Source organism: Lissotriton helveticus, chromosome 3_1 (assembly GCF_964261635.1).
Source record: "Lissotriton helveticus chromosome 3_1, aLisHel1.1, whole genome shotgun sequence".
Lineage (NCBI taxonomy): Eukaryota > Metazoa > Chordata > Amphibia > Caudata > Salamandridae > Lissotriton > Lissotriton helveticus.
Genome location: NC_136061.1, coordinates 1,088,766,298 through 1,088,788,864, shown reverse-complemented (window position 1 = coordinate 1,088,788,864; position 22,567 = coordinate 1,088,766,298). Strand labels below are relative to the sequence as shown.

At 43.0% G+C, this 22,567-nt stretch overlaps 1 protein-coding gene across 1 annotated transcript in view; it reads right to left on the bottom strand.

The window, feature by feature from the left end:
- Window positions 1-22,567, bottom strand: part of FAP (fibroblast activation protein alpha) — a 662,945-nt gene that overhangs the window by 237,236 nt on the left and 403,142 nt on the right. The window contains exons 19-20 of the mRNA XM_078681652.1: window positions 16,348-16,417; window positions 9,028-9,222 (exon numbers count right to left, since the gene is read on the bottom strand). Of these exons, the coding sequence (XP_078537778.1) occupies window positions 9,028-9,222; window positions 16,348-16,417 (265 nt within the window). The remainder of the gene's footprint in view (window positions 1-9,027; window positions 9,223-16,347; window positions 16,418-22,567) is intronic.

Genomic DNA, 22,567 nt, shown 5'->3' with positions numbered 1-22,567 from the left:
TATTGTCATTACCGATTCGGTATCTACCGATTCGGTAATTACAGATTCGGTAAGTATCGAAACACGCTACCGATTTTTAACGAATCTGTATTTTACCGATTTTTTTTCTCTACATCTCATTTTCCGATTTCAGAATACCGATTCGGTAAAAATCGGTATTTTAAAATCGGTAAAGGACTTTTACTTACATCGGGTCCCTTGTTCTTGGTTGATTATGCAACACGGTATCCCGATGCCATTACCCTGTCCAGTATGACCACCTCCAGTGTAGCTCAGGCCATGATCGCTTTCTTTAGCAGAGTAGGTTTCCCAAAAGAACTACTCACCGACCAAGGGACACCCTTCATGTCCAAAATCATGGCCCAAATATGCACCCTACTGGGTGTCAAGCAGATCCGCACCTCAGTCTATCATGCCCAAACAGACGGCCTGGTAGAACGCTATAACCAGACGATAAAAACACTCCTGAAGAAGACTGAATCGGAAACAGGCCGAGACTGGGATAGACAGTTGCCCCTCGCCTTATTCGCCATAAGAACCCATACACCGTCCTCCACTGGCCACAGTCCCTTTGATCTGGTCTTCGGGAGGAACCAACGGACATTAGTAGACATGGCCGTGGAGAGGTGGGAAGAGGAGGAAGACGAGGGACAGACCCTACTCGAATATGCAGCCAAACTCAAGGACAGGCTGACTACCCTTTGGGATAGTGTTCGCATGCACCTAGAAACAGCCCAAGGAAAACAAAAAGCCGCTTACGATTCAGACAGACCTCTCTTAGACGTTTTTCCATTGGGGATAAAGTCTTGCTTCTACTCCCTTCATCAGATAACAAACTATTGGCCCACTGGCAGGGCCCTTCTAGCATCCTCGCACAGGTGACCCCTGTTACATATAGGGTAGGACCGGTCAAATATACCATGTAAACTTGTTGAAAAAGTGGACAGATGAACCAGACACCATGGCAGAAGGGGCCCCTTCCTTATAAGTCACAAACAGTAAGCCCCTGGACATCCTGTTTCCCTCGAGGGCTGACGACCCCGGTATCATGATGATTCCCTGAGTTACCCAGTTATCCACAGAACAAGACCGGTCACTTAATGAGCTCCCAAATGCCCACCGACGTACCTTTTCAGTAAACCCAGGGAAAACCCAGGTAGTGCAACACGACGGAGGGAGCACGCCCGATTAGACAGAGACCGTATAGGATCCCCGAGGCCAGGCGAATATTAGTAGAGAGGGAAATCGAGGACATGCTCCGTATGGGGATAATCGAACCCTCCAGCAGCCCCTGGTGTTCCCCTATTGTATTGGTACCAAAACCCAATGGGACCATCCGTTTTTGTGAGGACTATAGAAGGGTTACCAAGGTATCCCTTTTCGATTCATACCCTATGCCCCGGGTAGAGGAACTACTAGACAGGCTAGGGAACGCCAAATATATGACGACACTGGACCTACCGAAGGGCTATTGGCAAATCTCCCTCACCCCTAGAGCCCAGGAAAAGACAGCATTTGCTACCCCCTCCGGACTGTACCAATTCAAGGTCCTTCCCATTGGGTTACATGGAGCTCCTGCCACCTTTCAGAGGTTGATGGACGTAATCTTAAGGCCCCACCAGTCCTATGCAGCCGCCTACCTGGATGACATTATCATCTATAGTAAGAACTGGGAGGGGCATCTTAAACACCCCAGGGATGTATTCACCTCTCTACATACCTCCGGTCTGACGGCTAACCCCGAGAAATGCATGTTAGCCACAGACAGTGTCCGCTACCTGGGGTATCACATTCAGGGAGGACGAATCCGTCCCCAAGTGGATAAAGTAGAAGCTATCTCCTCCCTCAAGAAACCCACCACTAAAAGGGGTATCCGGGCTTTCCTGGGTTTGGTTGGATACTATAGACGGTTCGTTCCCAGATTCTCAGAAGAGGGGGCACCCCTCACAGACATGGTAAAAAAGACTCAACCCAACACCATCACCATCATGGCATGGTCCCCGGAGCAAACCCAACGTTTTGAGTGCCTCAAAGCCCATCTGTGTCACCACCCCGTGTTGAGATGTCCTGACTTTTCAGCCCCTTTTATGTTACAAACGGACACTCTGACCATGGCCTGGGAGCCGTTTTATCTCAAGACTCCTCCACAGGCGCTTTACAACCAGTGGTCTTTCTCAGCAGGAAGCTGCTACCCAGAGAGCGAATGTATTCCACTATTGAAAAGGAATTCCTGTCCATACGCTGGGCAGTCCAAGCCCTGCAATACTATCTCTTGGGTCGCCCTTTTACCCTGCTTACGGACCATGCCCCCCTGGTTTGGTTGGCTAGGCATAAGGACACCAATGCCAGAATACTTCGTTGGTTTCTAGCTTTGCAACCCTTCTCATTCCAGGTTATACACCGCCCTGGGACACTGCAGACTAACGTGGACTATCTCTCCCGTGCCCCTGGGTCTACATGGCCCGATCTGCCATGCCTGGAGGGGAGGCTCTGTGATGAGGCGTCTGGACAGCTCGGCATCAAAGACACACCTGAGTGCCCCGGGGGCTCTTCCCAGCCACACCCGGTGAGCACGATACTCACAAGCCTAGGGCGGGGCGTGTGCGCTTTAAACCGACCACCATCAGCTGTGCCGGGTGTGGGACGTGAGAGCAGAGAAGGCAAGGGAGCAGAAAAGGTCGAGGCGAAGCAGGAGCCACGAGACGACCGAGCGGAAAGCACGGAGGAAGAGAAAGCCAAACAAGAGACCGGGCGACGCGGGACCAGAGGAGGGAATCTCCTGGCGACGCTGGGACGAGGTCCGAGGAAGGCGCCACGGACGGAGACGCCGGGATCCTAAGAGCAGGTCCCGGCCTCAGGCAAGTGCTAAAACGGGCCGGGAACACAGTGGTTGGTTGGTGGGAAATCCAGGCCAGCTATTCTGGTTTGTGAGAAGGGGCAGGAGTTATCAACAGCGTGGACGAGAGACAGGCTAAACTAAATCAGGGATTTCCCTGTTACAGGAGGCCCTGAAACTTAGTGAAGAGAGCCCATCTCTCGCAGCACGTGTTAGCTACATAGAAACCGAAACCCAAACACTCGAGGGACAGTTTGTGTGAAGTAACCAAACGGACATTTGTCTTTATAGCATAGGAAGAGTAAGAAAGTGTAATTGACCGTCCTCTTTCTCGTTTTCTTTACCGAGGGCCCGTCCAGCGGAGGAGCGCAGTAACAGAGGGAGACACCACCGAACGGACAAGACCCCAGAGGCCTTACAAGATAACACAGAACTTTGTATCCAACAGTAATAAAACCCTCTTAACAATGAAGCAAGCCTTTCCCCTTTTATTGCGCCACGCGAAAATCATGTTTTACAGTGATTGTCACAACGTAGGCAGTGTAAGCACTTTGAGATACATGCCCTCCACTCTCCTTCCTTTTCATTTTCCTTTTTAGTGACTCTGCATCGAGGTAACGACGGACAGGTAAGGAGCCATTTTGAGATACAGACCTTTTTTGTGACTCTGCATATTGCGTTGGCACACAGGGATAAATGGTTCTACAGTGTGTACATAGATCTGTATATATAACCTGATATACTTCTTGTAATAACTATAATGAAAACACCATCAGATGAAGTCACTTACCGTTTTCTCATGTTTTATAGCGAGTTATAACAAATCTTCTTCTTTCTTGTTGATATACTGAAACATGATGAGACATGGATAGTTGCGTGTTTTATATATCTGAGTTACCGTATTTCTGCTAAGTTATAGCAAGTTTGTTAACAGGGATTACTTCACATACTACATTTTCTAGTACACCTTAAGTTAAATTAAAAATACAATGTCCCTGATCATTTGACAGGGTCCCATTTTGATACACATACAGTCAGGTCATTCATGGTTTATCGATAGGGTGACTTGATCCATGTGACCTACCCTTAAGTGTTTCCTTCCCTCTATGTTTGTCAGAGTGTGGCCTTATTGACTTGAGTTGGCACCGAGTGAGGTGAGGTACAGTCCTCGTACCAGACGGGTGAGCACAAAACTTTTTATACATATATTTTTTTAGTACTACACATTGTTAGTTGTTGTGTGGATATAATGTTGATACCCCATAACAGATTTCCAGCTAATAGATTCTACTTCCTCCCCCTCATTTACTATAGTTCAATATATCACTATGTTTTTCAGATGTCCTACACATCTTGCTGATACGGAGGATCAGAATGGTACATCAGAGGTTGTATTAATTCCAACCTGTATGTATATGTATATTTTTCTTTATCACTTCTCGTGGTTCTCACCATTTTGCACAGTATTTGTTTGAAGCAGTAGCAATAAAAAGAAAATAGATAGGTCCTGAAGAAAGCCGTGGACGAGCTGTCCAAAAGGCTGAAACATGTTCACCGCTCTATAAGCAGTGATTTTAAACTGCTTTATTTTTTGCACTGTTTTTAATAAGGATTGCAATAGATACTTTAATAAATACATTTTTCCCTTGCAAATCCTTTTTTAACTCCACCTCACTTTTGCACTGCACTTCCCACCTCTCCCATATCTTGGTACTTCTCTTCAAGTTTGCTGAGAGTGACAATTCTCTCTCTGTTTTGTTCTCTTTTTCTTGTTTCCTCCACACGACCCTTGAGAGCATACAATCCACCCAGGTTCCCTCTATGATCAAGAGGGTAATTGGTTAGCAGGACAGAGACCCAAATCATGATAATGATCACATTGGGGAGTGATGGAAATCCAAACGACAACAAGAGTTTTCTCATCCTCTGAAATCTCACTCTCCTTCTATTTCCTTTTCCTCTTGTGGTATATTTTTTTGAGGTGATAGGAGTGTAGACTCTTGTTTCAACATGTAGTTGGTTTAACAGACCCCAGATTATTTATTGCTTGTTGCACTATAGAGTTGGGGATTGAATCCAGAGTGTGTCTTTAAACTCCCTTGGACCCTTTATTACCTTTTTGTTTATTACTATATCAAGTGAAGCATTCTCCGGAAATGGGTATTGCTTTATCTGCGGTATGTAAAAGAAAATAAGCTGGCCATTCACTTGTTAAGGTGTTGTTTAGGTGGTATGAGTATCTTGCAGTTTATTATTAGCCTGCATCACCAGGGTCATGAAAGATTTGATGAAGAGAAAGGCAGTGATGTCTCATTCAGTTGGCCCTCAAATACAGCAGCATACATGTAGTTGTGACTGTGATATAAAGAGTCTCTTGGCAAATCTGGGAGTGCTGATCCTGTATACTGCACTTGGTGATCTTATGACTGGTGATTTTTAGATCTTTAGAGAGGCCTAAGGTCCCCGGGGCTAGCGTCCTCTGTGGGCACAGTGTGGCACAGCAAGGCCTCTGGCTCTCAAATTGCCCAGTCAGGTCCCACCCTCCTCACACTGTGGGGGCCCACTCCTTGCCAATGTAGGTCTGCACGCCCCCAGGGGACCCCCAGCCTCCATGTGGGGCCCCTTGCTGTCCTGGGGAAACCAGAGGTCACTTTTCTACTGGCAATGTTCCCTCCTGACACTACTTGTCTCACCTACTCAAGCCATACCGCCACCTCTCAAGCTCACCGCAGGCCCAAGATCTTCCAAGTCCACGGGACATGAGTTTCATGGGGAAGACCTCCAGACCTGGCAGCGAAGATCACATCCTCTCCAGTCATTCCGAAATCAACTTTGGGCACCCAGAGATAGCTTCTGGATGTGTACATTTCAAAGGATGGGTCCAGGGCTTGGCCGATAAATGTTGATCATTTTTAAGTCTTGCACAGCCCACACAAAGAAGTCTAAGAAGCCAACTTGTCAAGCAGTGCTCCCAGGAGTCATTCTTTAAAAAGGTATTAAAAATGCCTTAAAACTATTTCCCCAAAAAAAATGTAAAATGGTTCAGTACACTGCATTTACAGTAAATGTATCTCACAATTACACTTAATCTCTCCAAACTCAATTGAAAAGAACCATTGCCAAAATGTAAAGTACAAACCAGGGATCTGTTATTGTCTTATAAGCTATTCAAAATGTAATAACCACACAAAAGTACACACCTAAAGACATCAACTGAAAAATAGTAAAGGTGATATAGTGGTCCTATTGGGCAGAAGAAATGTGCAGTTGAAACAAATTCACTTTAATGAACAATGGGTGGAATGAAAATTCAAGGTAGGACTCTATTCAGTGTAATGGTGTCCAAACGACTCTATCAAAGGCAACTCACATCTATATTGTTAATGTTTCAACAGAAAGACAATGAATCAGCTGGCTACATCAGGACCAGGTAGGCCCAGTTGAAATTTACATATTACCACTGTAATTTCCAAACTTTCATGTTACTCTTTTTATGCATAATTCCTTAAATTACACTATTACGCAATGTCACATAACTACGTGCCGTTTATGACAAATATTTACCCCAAATGCGCAGTTCAGTGTAAAAATGTCCTATGAATTCACAGGAATTATGCAAATGCCAGACGTAAGCGATTGTTGTCCATTGTGCTTTTGTTTTTTGCACATTTTTTCTTGCATGAATTGCATTTTCACATCCATAGAGAGCACGAGGGCTCCTTTTTTGTCGCCAGAGTTTCAGGAACACATCACTCATGTCCATTCAGCAATAGCTTAACTTGATCAGTGTACACAGGAATGATGCACATAAATACACAAAGGAGGCAATTATTTATCTGCCTGACACAGTGAAGGCAGGTCACCAGTTACTGTGGGAACAGGGATACATCTGTGCTCACTCACAAATACCAAATACAATTTGATAATGTCTAGAAGGATGAGATAATATGATTTCAAGGATTTTGAAATGCGGATACGATTGTATAGAACCTTTAAGGAAATTGTTTGCCTTTTCGGGAGGCTTGTTGGAATCACAGTCCTCTGCACACAAGCAAGTTGTGAGAATCCATATTCATCATCTGTTTTTTATATTGAGTTCACACTTCTTTGTGCAGTCTTTTTAATGTATAGCTCTTCTTGTGATACAAGAAATATATGTCTTTCACTGGTATTGTTAAATGCTTCACAAGCAAATTCCACTTTCTTCTAGGCTTTTCATAATTCCGAAGTGGACCAATGGTCTTTCACTGTATTGAATATTTGCTGGCTCTACTTAATTTACCATAGAGGAATGCATGTGTTCCTCGTTTTCTATCTACACGTATCACATGTCTTCTTTCAACATTACTTCTCTCTGCAAAGAAGCATAGTGTAGACTTAGATACCTGGTTAGCATTTCTGTGGCATTTTATTTTCCTGTAAAATGTGGGTGTTGTTGTTTCTTCCACTTTATATTTAAGTTTTTCCCATCCGGGCTGATGATAATACGTAAATGTGAAGTTTATAGTAATGATTGACTATATGACATGACTACTCAGGTATCTTAGGAAAGAGTGACATATTGACTGAAAAATTATGTAAAAAGTTAAATAGAATGTAGGCTACTTACATGGACCTGTATAGCTTGCCATTGGTGGGGATCCTTAATATAAATGCCAGGATAGAAGTTGTATACTGCCACTGATATTCAGGGTTCACAAATCATGGGTTCCATGATATTGAAGTTTAGAATTGATGATAAGTATTCTGCTTTACTTTTTTTTTTTAAAGCAGCAATATCAAAGCTTTAAACACCTATTACTTTGTTAATGTGTTTTACAGTATACCAATCGTATATGTTTTTTGTTAATTAGCGTGTAATTTGTTTTGTTATCGCTTTTTCTTAACTTTGTTTTTTATTAGTTTTTTTATATTTTTTAACATGCTTTCTTTTGATTTTAATTAAATTTGTAGTTGTCATTTTGGTTGTTTTTTAAGGATTTTGGGTGTGTAGTGTTTTAAATTAATATTTCAAATGTATTTTGTATTCATGCAAATATTGTGTCTTTTAATATTTATAATTACATTTCAAACTTGTTTTAGTTTAATGTTATATATATTTTTTGATGTTGGGATTCATGGGGTTTCAATAGGATTCATTCTAAAAATTATTTCTGTTATCTTTGAAGTTAATTACATTTTTAATATTTTTCCTTTTTTATTTACTATTGAAATGCATATATTTTGCATCTTGTTTTAGGTTGTTGAGGGTTTTGGGTGGGTAGTGTAAATATATGTGTTTTGTTTTTAAACATTTTAAAATATTTTTTTAATTCGTTTATTAAAAATATATTGTTTTGTGTAAAAAATATGTTTTCGATCTTTAGTAATACTTTAATTTTTTTAATTAGGAAAACGGAATGGATTGTTACAGTTTTAAAACTAATTTTTCGCCCCCAAAAATATTGTGTTAATCTAAATTATTTATATTCATTTTAATCTTAGTAAATCTGCCCCCCTACCCTTCCCTAGAGTCCAACACTTTCCCCCAATATTGTTCAGTTTGGAATAGGGTTAGCAAATATTACTCTCCTTCTCCACCAGAGTCCAACACTTTCAATATTAAATGTTGTTTACTTTAGAAAGTCAATAGAGAATCTGACCCCTCCAGAGTCTACCACTTTCCCCATGTTGCTTAAAGATTAAAGTGGGAACACACCTTGTAGATATTGTCTAATATGTCTAACATTGTTCCTCTTTTTGTGACAAATGCATTCTTACATGATTTCGCTTACGTCATGCTGCAATTAAATGGTATATGTAAATAATGTAACTTTCGCTTGCGTTTCTTGTTCTGGGATCAAAAAATGGGCATCATATTAAGCAGTGATGTCTTTCATTCAAGTGCACTGCCAAATTTGCCAGAACTGCAAACATATTTGCAGAAAAGTGGAATATCTTTTAGTTGTAAAGGCATTTTCTACGTGTGTAGAGGACACATGGGCTCTTTGGAGAAAGGTATGTGCATTGTACAACCAAAAGTAATAATGTTAGAATATTTCTCAGCACATACCATGACAAAATAACTGGTTCTCCTTTTTAAAGATAGGTTTTTATATCTATTAAAGAGGGTCACAATCTGAAATCAAAAAGTGTTTTTATAAAAATCAAATGCTCTTTAAAAGTAATAACATATTATTTCAGTAACTTACTTAACTGCGGAAATTTGATCTTCAACTTCAAATGTTCCAAGTCTCTTGTAAATTGCATGCATAAAACTGTCACCTTGATAAGCTGTTCCCCTGCCATCCACTGATGCAATAATGATGTTTTCTGAACTGGCCAGGTATGTTCTCCACCCAATTGCAAATGTGTGTTGGGCCTCCTGACTAGCAGGTCCTCCATACCTGCAAGGAACAATTTCATGTTTAATTCACTTTGCTGCATAGTTATGAAGTAATTTCTTGGATTGAGGTATATCTTTAAGTGTCAGAAATGTTTGGTGTAAGGCTTTCCAAATGGTTTGTATCTGTAGTTGGAGTTTAACCTATTTTATGTGTGCACTTTATTTTCCCAGGGTGCAAAAGAGAGGTCATGCTGAGGTACATCCTACATTGCATCACCAGAGCAAGTGAGAGGAGAGGAGAAGAGAGGGGAGGAGGGGAGGGGAAAGGAGAGAAGAGGAGCGTAAAGAAGAGGGGCAGGAGAGAAGATGAGAGGAGAGGGGAAAAGAGGAGAGGAGCGAAAAGAAGAGGGGGACGAGAGGAGATGAGATGAGAGGAGAGGAGAGGAGAGAGAGGAGAGGGGAGGGGAGGGGGAGTGTAGGGGGAGGGGAGGGGAGGAGTGAAGAGGAGAGGAGAGGGAGGAGAGGAGAGGAGAGGAGAAGAGAGGAGAGGGGAGGGGAGGGGAGGAGTGGAGAGGAGAGGAGAGGGGAGGGGAGAGGAGAGGGGGAGGGGAGAGGAGGGGGTGGAGGGGAGAGGAGAGGAGAGGAGAGGAGAGGAGAGGAGAGGTGAGGAGAGGAGAGGAGAGGAGAGGAGAGGAGAGGAGAGGAGAGGAGAGGAGAGGAGAGGAGAGGAGGAGAATACAAAACATGACAAGTACAAAATCACCATAACATGTGCCCCAAACTTAGTTTGAGAATTATCAAATCATCCTTAATGTATGGATTGAAGATGCTGGTCTATTCTCAAGATATTTTACTTATCCTGAACATTTAATTGAATATTTCTGTTTTTGGCATAGCTTGAGGGCACTCTAATCCCAACAAGATCTTCCAGACTAAAGTTCTAGTGCACACCATTGGTCTCACACCCTGTAATCTTGAGGGGGTAGTCCTTCTTGATCTGTTTATAGGGTTTCACAACAGCATCTAGCAGAGTCCAAGTTGGCTGACCCCAGACAGCTTGGTGAGGAAGCTGATGTGTGTGTGTGGAGATTAGGGTGTCTAAGTTGTCCTGGGGGTGATCCTAAGAAAGGGGACTCAGTCCAGAGGGTCAGTCAGTAAGTCAGTCAGTCAAGGCAATGTTTATTTAGACCTTGGTCTTTAAACAATATTAAAACCAATTGCAGTTAAAACATTCCACAGCACAATGTATACAATCTTAACATTAGAAAAAATAAATTAAGATGGAGTAACAATAGTGAGAAAACTTCATTTTGCGACACTGCTCTTTATAAAAGTTGTATATAAATTCAAACCAACTTTAAAATGCTATACAATTCATCTATTTTAGGAGGAAATTTTATATTAACTTTTCCTTTTTTTATTTTTTTAAAGTAAAACATTGTAAAAACACTAAAAGTTACGGCTAATATGCTCTAAGGAAGCTTTGTATTGCCCTCGTATTGTTCCCTAGTGCAATTGCGATCTCGATAGTGGGCATTTCTGTGATTAAGTTTACCGCCTTTGCCCGTAGCCTTATATCGTATTTTAATAGTATTGGTCGAAGGTATAATTTACTCTGCTCTAATATTGTTGCACAATCTAGCAACATGTGCAATATATCACCTTTTGTTCCCAACATGCACTTACAATAACCATCGTGATCCAACATTTTTGTTTTTAATTCTTCATTTACCAGCCAAGGATTTATACCAAATCGCAATCTTAAGATCTCCTGTCTGTACCAGTGGCTTGGTAAAATGTCCAGATAGGGGAACCAATTTTTATTTGACCATGACTCCCTCATAAAATGTACGGATTTTTTCTTAGCCAGATATTCCATGTCTGTACGTCTAGAGACTTCTTGTTCATGATTCCTCAGGTCACTTTTAGAGCATTCTACATGCAGGGATTCATGGCAGATTTCAACCTTTATATTCTCACAGGCCAATAAGTTTTTCTGACTATTCACTTTTGCCTAATTTAGGTTGCTAAATTGGATGTCTTTTCTGCACCATTGGGATACCTTCTGACCTTTCTCTGTGTTCAAGCGTTTCCAAAATCTAATTAAAGCTATTTGTGACTGAACCCCCAAGCTGTTGTTCCTATCTCGGTTCTTATTGCTTGGATCATCGATGAACATGGTAGAGTCAACACAGTTTTCAGGCATGTCCCTTCTTCCAAGTCCCAATCACGTTTGCCGCTTAAATAAAGGACTTCTGCTCCATAAAGTACTTGTGATGATATCATTGCACTGAATGCCTTTAACAGCGGTCTGTGAGACATATCTCCGTAATCACAGTACATTATTTTCAGTCTACAGATCGATGTTAAGGCTTTCGCTTTCTGAGCTTCTAGATGCGTATGCCACTTTAAAGACCTATCGAACCACAACCCAAGGTATCAATATTCATTCACCGTTTCCAATTTCAAGTCTCTTAAAAACCAATTAAACGTAGTATCTTTTTTCCAAAGCATAAAATGTTTGTCTTTTCCAGATTTACAATTAAAAATTTCCTTTCACAATATTGTCTAAAAGAATGTAGCTTTCTTTGGAGGCCCAATTCAGTCTGGTCTAAAATTACCAAGTCATCTGCTTACAGTAGGCTGGACACTTTATTACCGTCCATTCTTGGACTTGCACCGCTTTCGACCTCTAGGGATGCTGGTAGATCTGTTAAAAATATGGCAAATTACAGAGGGGCCAATACGCAGCCCTGTCTAAGGCCATTTTCAGTTGGGATTTTTGGCGTGAGTGACCCTTCTGTGTCTTTAATTACTTGTGCCCAGTTTCCACTATGTAGCTCTTTTATTATAGCCAGCAAGCCTTCCGGAATATTTTTATTTGCAAGAGTTTCCCTACATTCTGTTATGTGAAGTCTAGTTTTAGTTCTTCCATTAGGTCTTGCCATGGCATGGGGATCTGCTACTACTAGCAAAAGAGCAAAAGAATGATGGATTTAACCCAGATCTCTTGACTCGGGGTGAATGTTTTGATTTGTTCTGCATTCCGTCCATCAGTTGTGTGTCTTTTGCTTTCTCGCCCTAAGTGCGCTGTGTATGCTCAGACGTGTGTCCCGGGCTCACTGTGCCACTGGATTCTAGCTATCCTTGCTGATGAGGGGTGAAACCCTGAAACCTGTCCTAGGATGTTTGTTTCCGGTCCAGGGAGGACCTGGCCTGGCAGTTCGGGCTCGACTGTTCCCACTGGGCGCAGGGTCAAGACTAATTTGCATATGCCTAGGTCCAAACTGGAATGGCATGGGGAGCAAAAAAAGATCAATATAGGCCCAGATCTCTGTACTGGGGTGAATGTATGACATTGCTCTGCATTCTGTCCATCATTTGTAATTTTTGCCGTTGTCACCCAGAGTGGGATGGGCGTGCCCAGACGTGGGTCCTGTGCTCTCCATGCCGCTGGAGTCAAGTTTTCCTGGCTGATGAGGGGTGAAACCCCGAAACCGGTCCTAGGATGCTTGTTTCCAGTACGGGGACCACCTGGCCTGGCAGTTTGGGCTGAACTGTTCCCACTGGGTGCACGGTCAATACTGATTTACATATGGCTGGGGCAAAACGGGAATGACATCGGGAGCAGAAAAATTATGGATTTAGGCCCAGGTCCCTGTATGCCATTGTCCTGCATTCCGCCCATAATGTTTTCTTTTTACATCAAAACTTCCCCCAGCACAGAAGGAATCTGATCCACTACAGGGAGGATCTTTTGCCAAAATAGGAAGAATCCTGAGATACACGCCTGCGCTCTCTGAGTTGCATGGGGCAGGAGGACCTTCCAGGAAGGAATTCTGTCAAGCACTGAGAACCTGCCCAACCCTTGAAGGTCTTTAGTGCCAGGCTAAGGTCTAGGAGCGGGGGGATACCAGTGGAGCACACATGATCTACTGGGAAGAAGCTGTCTGATACAGTGAGTTTAGAGACCCATGGCCTGGGGCTACCAGGAGATTGGTGGTTCTCCAACAGTACAGGACCTGTCTCTTAAACCTAGCCCATTGAATAAGCTTGGCTTGACATTTGGGGCAGACGAAAGCCTGGGATAGGTTGGTCAGCCACTTTACTGGCCCCAGATGTCTGAAAATATGAAGCATTTTTGTTGCTTTTGCGCCACCTGTCAAGCCTGTGGCAGGACTGAAGGGCAACTCAAAGCTCCCTTAATTCCACTACCTGTGATTTGGACACCTTTTCAGAGGGTGGGAATTGACACTTTTGGGCCCCTGGACCGTAAAAATGCTTCAGGGAATAGGTTCATCATTGTGGTGATGTGGTAGTCCATGCCACTGGGTACCTTGGAGCCATACCTCTGAGGATGGTAACTGTGCCTCTGAGGATGGTAACTGGGCCCATGATGGCCGGGCCCTGCTTAATATCTTTACCAGCTAAGATTCCCCAAAGAGGTATTCTCAGATAGTGACACAAACTTGATGTCTGTGTACTTGAAGGTTATTTGAGATGAGTGTGGGGGTGAAATGTAAGTTCACCACACCTTATAACCCACCCAAACCAATGGTCTTGTGAGGTGATTCAACAAAGTATGAATATGGGGTTGTCTGAGAAACTCCATAGGAAGAGGAATGTCCTATCTCCATGCCTCTTAGATGCCTGCAAGGAATCACTGAAAAAGGGAGGGGGCTTCAGTTCCTTTGCACTTTTGTATGGGTCCCCTATCAGAGGTTCCTTCAGTCTTTTCCAAAAAGAGTGGAAGAAACCTGTCAAGGAACCCAAACAGAACATAGTGGAGTATGTTCTAGGTCCACATAGGTAAGTACATGAAAAGGTCTAGCAAAACCTTGGAGGCCAGTTAGAAGCTTATCAAGCACTGACATGACCGGAAAACAACCTTTATAGAATACCAGCTAGTTCAAAAGGTGAGGTGTTTAGATCCTGTGGCGCCCAGGGCCATCCAGGACAAATGAACTGGCCTCCACACAGTACTGGAAAATATGGGTGAGTTCAGCTACTTGGTGGACCTTGGAAACCCCCAGACACCCCAGCAGGGCGATCCATGTCACCAGTCTGAAACCCTACTTTGACACGGTGGCTCTGACCATGCTCATGATTACTGATGGAGGGTAGGGAGAAGAGAGTGAGCCTCTCCTAGACCTCCTCTCCCAGACCTCCTCTCCCACAATGGCAACCATGGATCAGGAGGGAGTACTGTTCTGCCCTACACTGACAGAGCAGCAGCAGAGACACTTTCACCAATTGTAGGAACAGTTTGCTAGACTGTTCTCTCTGACACCTGGACTGACCCAATTTTGTGTTCATGGCATTGAAGACAGCTTACCTGTCAAGAGTAAAATCTACAGATTATCATAAAAGGTGAGAGCCAGCATTAAGGCGAAGCCTCCAAAATGGTTTCCCTGTGGGTCTTAGCCCTCCAGTACTCCCTGGACCAGCCCTATAATGCTGGCGTCCAAGGCTAACTCGAAAGGGGGGACTCCTGAACTCAGGTTTTGTGTGGTCTACAGACGACTGAATGCTGTCACCAAGACTGATGCACCATCCATTACCGATATTATGAGCTTATTGACCGCTTGGGGGCTTCCAAGTATCTCAGCATGTTTGCTTTAACATCTGGGTACTGACAGATTGTCCTGAGTGAGGGAGCAAAGGAAAGGTCAGCAATCTCACCTCTTGAGAGCCACTTCCAATTTAAGGTGAAGCCCTTTGGATTGATGAATGTCTATACAACCTTACAGAGGCTAGTGAGCAAGGTGCTTTCCGGGCTGGAGAACTTTAGTGCAGCATATCTAGATGCTGTTTCTCTGTTTATATCTACTTGGCAGGACCACTTGAATCACCTCTGAGAAGTGCTTGAAGACCAGAAGCATGCAGGCCTCACTATCAAGACTAGCAAGTTCCAAATAAGATAGGGATCTCTAGTGTATCAGGGCACCGAGTTGGCATTGGACAGTTGCAGCCTCTCTATCCCAAGATCTAGACAATCATGGCTTGGGACTCTCCCAAAACCCAGATTCAGGTCAGATCTTTCATGGGTCTGACAGGATACTATAGAATATGGGTATGCACCATTGTACCCCCCTAATAGAGCTGACTTCAAAGAAGCAGCTAAAGAAAGTCATCTGGACTGAAGAGTGCAAGAAGGTCTTTGACACCCTGAAAGAGGCGCAGTGCACAGCAGCCATACTAAAGGCGCCTGATTTCATCAAGGAGTTTGTGATTCAAACAGCTACCTCAGAATATGAAATTGAGGCAATGTTATCTCAGCTCGCAGCTTCATGATGATGGTTAGGATCAACCAATTGCCTTTGTTAGAAGTCGACGACTCCCCAGAGAGCAGTGTTGGAATGACTAGGAGAGGGAAGCCTTTGCTGGGGTTGATCACTGAAGAAGCAGAGAGCCTACATATTTGGGACTCACTTTAGGGGTTAAACCCACCACAGGTCTCTCAGATGCCTACTGCAGGTGAAAGGAGAAAATGCCAAACTGTTGCCGTGGTCCATCTCCTGACAGGTTATGGACTTTACAGTGGAGCACAGATCTGGGACTGGCCAACGCCGATGGCAGTTGCAGGTTCTTCCACTTGAATAATGAGAACTACCAAGCTGAGGGTTTGGCGCAAAGGCTGGCTCTGCGTTGAATCCCACGCTGCGCACATCTGAAGGTAATGCGCGGCGGATGGTTGGCATACTTACGTATAGAAATACATTTTTACTTTATGTAAAAAAAAAATAGAAATTCACTACAAAAAAACAAAGTGATGTTATACTTATGTTTGGCAATAATATCTTACTTTACATTTAAAAAAAGACCTTGGAAATGTACTGACTAAACCAAAGGTTAAAGTAAACAGATGAATTTCAGTGTTTTTTGTTGTTGTTTAAAATGTTACATTTATACTGACATTTTCACCTAAGTATAAAGTCACTTTAACCTTTGTTTTTTGTGTGAATATTGATATAGATACACATTTTATTTTCCTTTTCCTTTTCCAGTACATTAACCTTACTGCAAAGTCTTGCTAGCCCTCGAAACAATTCTATTAGGCTACCAGTATGTGAACTCACAACTTTTTATAGTATTTCTCGTATTGCACGAATAATCTTCAGAATTAGACTCGAAAGTTCTTTAAGGATGCTTATTGATGAGTGATTAGGTTTTAGAAAATACGTACACATAGATGAGAAGAGGGTACTTCTTGGATTTTTTAAAATGTGGCGGCAGAGTCATCTTATACCATATACCTAGAAAGAAAAGAGAAAATAAGGAGGGTTCCCTGCTGTGACAAAAAACGGATGGCATACATCACTGTTGCGATTTTGGACGAACTTCCCAGCTCCTGCTAAATATTCATTCCTTACAGTGAGCAGATTCTTTCAATGCATGTTTACTTGCAAACAATGTAAGGCATATCGATAGAGCCAGAAAAAACACAGTAAGGGGAAAAGAAAATGTTGCCTAATGATGCGTTGCAGAACTGGGGTTGAAGCAGCCTAACGGCGCCTTTTCTCTATTAGCGTATCATGAATGTGTGCATTGGTGCCGAACGAAGCTGTGTGCCTAATTCCGAACGAAATCACGTTGTCTGCACTCCATATATTAACTGTGAAGCTCGAGGAAATTCTCTGAGTTTGTGCATCGGCTCCAGACAACGAAGTTTGGAAACACAGAGCAACAACAAAATCTAGGTTTGGACTGGCCATATGAGGCACAGGGACCCTCTATGTCCACCCCGATAGGTTGAGGACCAAGGTGCTATTTATAGGGGCGAATGGAAAGAAGGTTCACCAGCTATCCGTCCTCGGAAGCTTGTTTCCGGTCCAGGGAAGACATGGCTTGGCAGTTCGGGCTGGACTGCTCCCATGAGGCACAGACTGATTTGCATATAGCCATGTCTAAACTGGGGTGGCAGAGTGGGCTAAAGAACGGTGATGGATTAAACCCAGATCTTTTGACTGGGGGTGAGTGTTTGATTGATTCAGATGCTCCGTCCATCACCACCCCCTTTTGTACCGCAGCTATCCATCCTGGCACACAGCTCTGAGGGAATACACACATGGACATGCACACTGGGCCGCTTTACAGCATTATAGGGCCGGGCAAAGCAGTGACCTGGCCCGGTCCTGCCTACACAGCCATTCACAGGAATACAAGTTTATAATGGAATATGAGTGTTAAATTCTGGTCTGCATTGGGCTGCTATGCTCATGGGGCTCCCAGGCAACTGCCCAGCGTGCCTATGCGTTAAGAGGGCACTGCATGCACATATAGACAACCTAAGTTGGTTCGAAACAGGCACAGCAATATAATACGCCTATGCACCCTCTCCCTGATACGGGCCTGGTCTAATGCATGGTATGTACATGTACAAAAGGGCACTCAATATTTAACTTGGATCAGAATTCAGATTCACCAGTTGGTACCCAACGAGATTCTATTCTGATTGTATTTATGCAAAGTTTCTAAATGTATTAAGGCTTCATTACATTTCTGCAGCAGTTTGGTGCAGTCATAAAGTACTCTATAGATATGCTGACGAGGCATGTGTGATCTAACGGCCTGTTTTCCGTTTCCATAACTTGGAACTGGAAATAGTTTTTCACCTATTCCAAGGTCTGCAAACTCGAAATTATGTGTCTCTTGAAACAAATTCTGCCAGGCTTTGGCAGGTGAAATCCCTGCAGGAAAAATGTGCAACATTACCAAACACAAAAGCATTCCATTTCGGGACCTCTATTACTGAAAAATACCAATTTCCACACCCATCACAAGGTCCACAAACTTCCAATAAACAGCTTTTTTACGGCACAAATTCTGTCAAGTTTGACTTCGTGCAGTAAGTGTTGTGAAAATGTACAGCATTACCGCACCAGACGGAATCTCAATTTGGGTGTGATAGTACTGCGTAAAGGTAATTAGCACGGTTTGTAGTGGGGAGGTGATGTGCTTTACCCATTACAAGGACCTCAAATATGGAAAATGTAGCTTTTTCTCCACACCAACTCTGCCTGGACCAATTCTTGCAGGGAAAGTGTGCTGTGCAGTAATATTGCACCAGATCGAAACTGGGGTTCAGTAATTACTGAAGGAGCTGTAAATAAGTAATTGACTTTGATTATCCTTAAATCCTGACCTTTCTGCGGTCCTATGGAAATTTAGGGCCATATTATCAAGAAAGGGCGATACATTATCGCCGCTCTTTTCGGCAGGAAACTGCCGCTAAAGCGGCGATAATGGGCTTGATAATATGCCCTTGTGATTTCCCATAGAAGCCCAGGTTAAAACCAGAACCTGGGCTTCTATGGGAATTCACAAGGGCAAATTATCAAGCCCATTATCGCCGCTTTAGCGGCAGTTTCCTGCCGATAAAAGCGGCGATAATGTATCGCCCATTCTTGATAATATGGCCCTAAGTTCTGTGCCACTGTACACAAGTAACACTGTGCAGCAAAAAGTATGTGGTTACCAATGCATGGAACATGTTCAATACAATATAGCTCCCTGACAAGCTCGTGTAAAATAGGCAGTGTGTTTTAACCCCCTTAGTAGATCTTCCTAACTTTAAACTCGTAGATGAAAGTGATTCCGTTGGGCCTAGAGCTGTGTTTTAATTCGATTCGAGCTTAATGCATAGAATTTTACAATTATCCTATATCTTAATAATGTCCTCGTCAAAAACACAGAACTCGAAATTATGTTACTTAAAAAATGTGGTCTCAAAATATGCCTGAAAAGAAAGGCACAACTGAAGTACATTTAGTGAAAGCAGAAGAGCAAAATGTAAACATTTGAAGTTAAGTTTGAGCAGAAACAATACACAATAGGACATCTTGGAGCAGCTGTGAACTTCCGAGTTTAAACTGACGTTTAGGTAAAGATAACAACAATGCGGAAGTGGCCTCTGATTCTTTATGGATAACTCTGAGACAGCAGTAAACCCGGATGTGCTAGTCGCCACCAACCTGTCTAAATTTCCACTGCAGCACATTGCAAAAGGGACTGTGCAGTGTAACCAAGTGCAGATGCGAAAGAATTAATCCAGTTAAAAAAGATGCTAAAATATCTTTGTTGTCGTAAGTATGCCATGTTTTCAACACATTTCAGGACAGATGCTTCCTCCCACGTCTGCCCTTTAACAAACACTGTTCTTTCAAGTGTCTATCATTTCTCAGGCCTCTTAAAGCAATGAGGCTTGTTGCCAGACAACCCATAACTCCGTACTTCAACCAAAATGAGACACACTTCTCGAAATAGCCACTTGCAAGAACTGTGGGGCATATTACCAGCGATTAGCGATATTTATCGCTAACAAGGCTTAGCAACGAAAATTTTATCGCTAAGCTTCGCCGGAAATTATCGCAGAGATAACTTGCTATTAGCAAGGTTTATCTCAGAAGTGATAAAAATCCTCGCGCTAACTGCCAAATGAGAGATTATCGCTGGAAAACCAACGATAATCTCTCGAAGTTTGCCGTTAGCTTGATGATAGGGGCTCACAAACTTAGCCATGATATCCACCTTCCATAGGATATCATGGCTAAGTCAGGAAAATACCAGGTGTAAAAAAAGCAGCGCTAACCGTGGTTAGCAATGCTTTTTTTATCACTAACAGGGTTAGCGAAATACTTGATAATAGGAGAAATGTCGCTTAACAACATTTCTCCTATTATTTTTCTCTGGAACGCCCCCTTTGCATCTCTTTAGAGATGCAAGGGGAAGCATAGAGAAAAAGGGTGCTAACATGCGAATTTGCGTGTTAGAACCCTGTTGCTGATAGGGAGATAATTTTATCTCTGCTTTCTTGGCTTTTAAAGCCAAAAAAGAGGGGATAAATCCCTTGATAATATGCCCCTGTATACTCAGGCCGTCAGGTGATCAGCCACTGTGGAGTCAGCTGCTACTTTCGGCTCACCCTGCAATTTTGCCTGCTCCCTCACCTTGATTCTGTAGGACATGGCAACAATGCTACGGTTTGGGCTCAAGGTCTAGCCCACTACTGTTTCCTGCACTGGTAAAATTGTAAGTCACAGATTTACCAAAAGTTTGGACCATCAAATGTGACACAAAAAGCACTGTGAACAGCTTTGCATCACTTTTTATGCCAAGTGGGCATTACTGGGGCATTACTTGAGTGAATTTGTGGGATCACCCATAGGTTTTGACATAAAGCGTGGTATATTAAGACAGCAAGACTGGGCTTTGACGTTAAACAATATTGCCTCCTTAAAGGATGCTTTAATAAGGGGAAATGTTTTATTTTCTCCAAAAAAAAACACACATTGCATGTGTGCTGTAGTGCACAGCTTACATTCGATGAATGAGATACTTCTGAGGATTTCTGGGCATTGGAATTTGTCCTGGAAGGGTATTCATTCAGTACAATTCTAAACTGGCTAGAGTATACCATCCTCTGCACCAAGGTGTGATGTGTGCATCACCAAGTGACCTTATTTATAGTGCAGAAGAGTTGACAGCAGCACTATGCCCAGCACTATGTTTTCCATAATATACAGCACAGAGGGGAAATTGGATTGTTCCGCTGCATTGTGTGAAAAATTAGTAAATCTACATTTTAATCTACTGGCGTATGCATCCATTTCTGAACTTACTGTAACGAAGTGCTGCAGTTACTAGTAACGGAGGTAAGTAAACAATGAAATCAATAAAACGAATTTCGTTGCGCATGTTGCATCACAAAATGCGATGCAGCACGCGCAATGAAATTCATTTTATTTACTTAATTGTTTACTTACCTCCGTTCATCCATATTCCGGTGTTTTCTAGTCCGTACCATCCCCCTCTCCGTCCCGCCTCAGCGCCCCATGGAACTCCCTCCACGGCCGCTACTGATTGTCCCTTCTTTCTGTGACGAATGCCCCAACAAGGTCTCCATGGTGGCAAATTTCACGTTGAAGGTATTTAAGCATAAGCAAAACTTTGTCTGTGTTTCTAGGATGTTCAGTATTTTTTAAGTGTCTCTTACGTGGTTATTCTTAAAGGACCGTCTCTCGAAGGGGCATATTCAGAAATCTGCTTTCGGGGATGTGCTGATAAAATTCCAAGTGTTTCACTGGCCTAGGGTGATAAAGGTGGACCATCTATGCACCGTTTTCAAGACAAGTCCCCCTGCCAATCAGTAGAAATTAGAACTAGACTTTACAATACAAACGTTCTTAAGGCACCTATAAAACGCTGTATTTCCACCCATCTCGATTTTATCAACCTTGAGCGGCTGAAAGTCTAAGTGAGCCTGTTAGATTTCAACAGCCGACTCTACCTTAGACCAGTCAAATCGCCACTAGACAAAACTCGGATCTCTCTCCAGCAGGTACATTAATCACCAGAACCATCTTGCCTCTTTTATTTTTGCCTGAAAGTTATGGTATGGAAACCCAACAGATCGCTGTGGAAGAGGAGCTGCCACTGCTCCAGAGAAATACGGCAACAAGCTAATGATTGTTTATCACGCCGCTCACGTTTTATAAAGCAGCGGCATGAAACAGTCTCTCGTCTGGCATGATGAACAGTAAAACTGTGTGCGTGCTTCACACGGGACACTACCGCTTGGGTAGTACAGGCGTGCACGCACCCACCCTACAGGGAACAATGGTGTCTCCTAAAGAGCCCATCTAAGTAAATGTTAGAAGCTTCATTTTTGCTCCAATTTTAGGGGTGCAAATTTACTCTCTTTATTATTACTGAAGGTTATTTGTAGACTAATGTTCCATACCAGCCATAAGGTCACTATGATACATAAAGCAGGGGAACTTTTATGTCTGTATTGTCCCCTGGATGAGTAATGCACTAGGTTCAGGCTCACTCAGCCCATCCGTGTGAAGGCAAGTGCAGCTCCCTGTGAATTAGGTATACAACTAGCCTTCCCAACTACACATTGGGACTGCACATACATTTTGCACATGGCTGGTCTGCAGGTAAGCACATGATTTTGTTGCATGTAGCCGGGTCTGGTGGCTCAGTGGACTAATGCCTCCACTGCAGGGGCCTGTGTTCGACCTCATGGTCACAGGTTCAAATCCTGGTGGGTCCACTCAGCCTTTCATCCCTATGAGGTCGATAAAATGAGTACCATTGAGTTGGGCAACAATAAACATCTGTTATTCAGCGCCAAGAGACCCCGTTAGGGTGAACGTGCGCATTACAAATAAACATGTTATGTAATGCATGTACTTTCATCAATCCAGCTATCCACACAATAGACTGCATTCTGTGCCCACTTGAATATGTTGCCAGAATTCCTATGTGTCCACAATACATGCTGTTGCTGTAAGTAAAACAGGAGGACAGCATTGGTGTGACCCGCGAGAACCAATGTTGCAAAGATGCAAAACTTAAGAGCCAGGTAAATGTAAAGTTGATGGGAATAAGCTGACCAA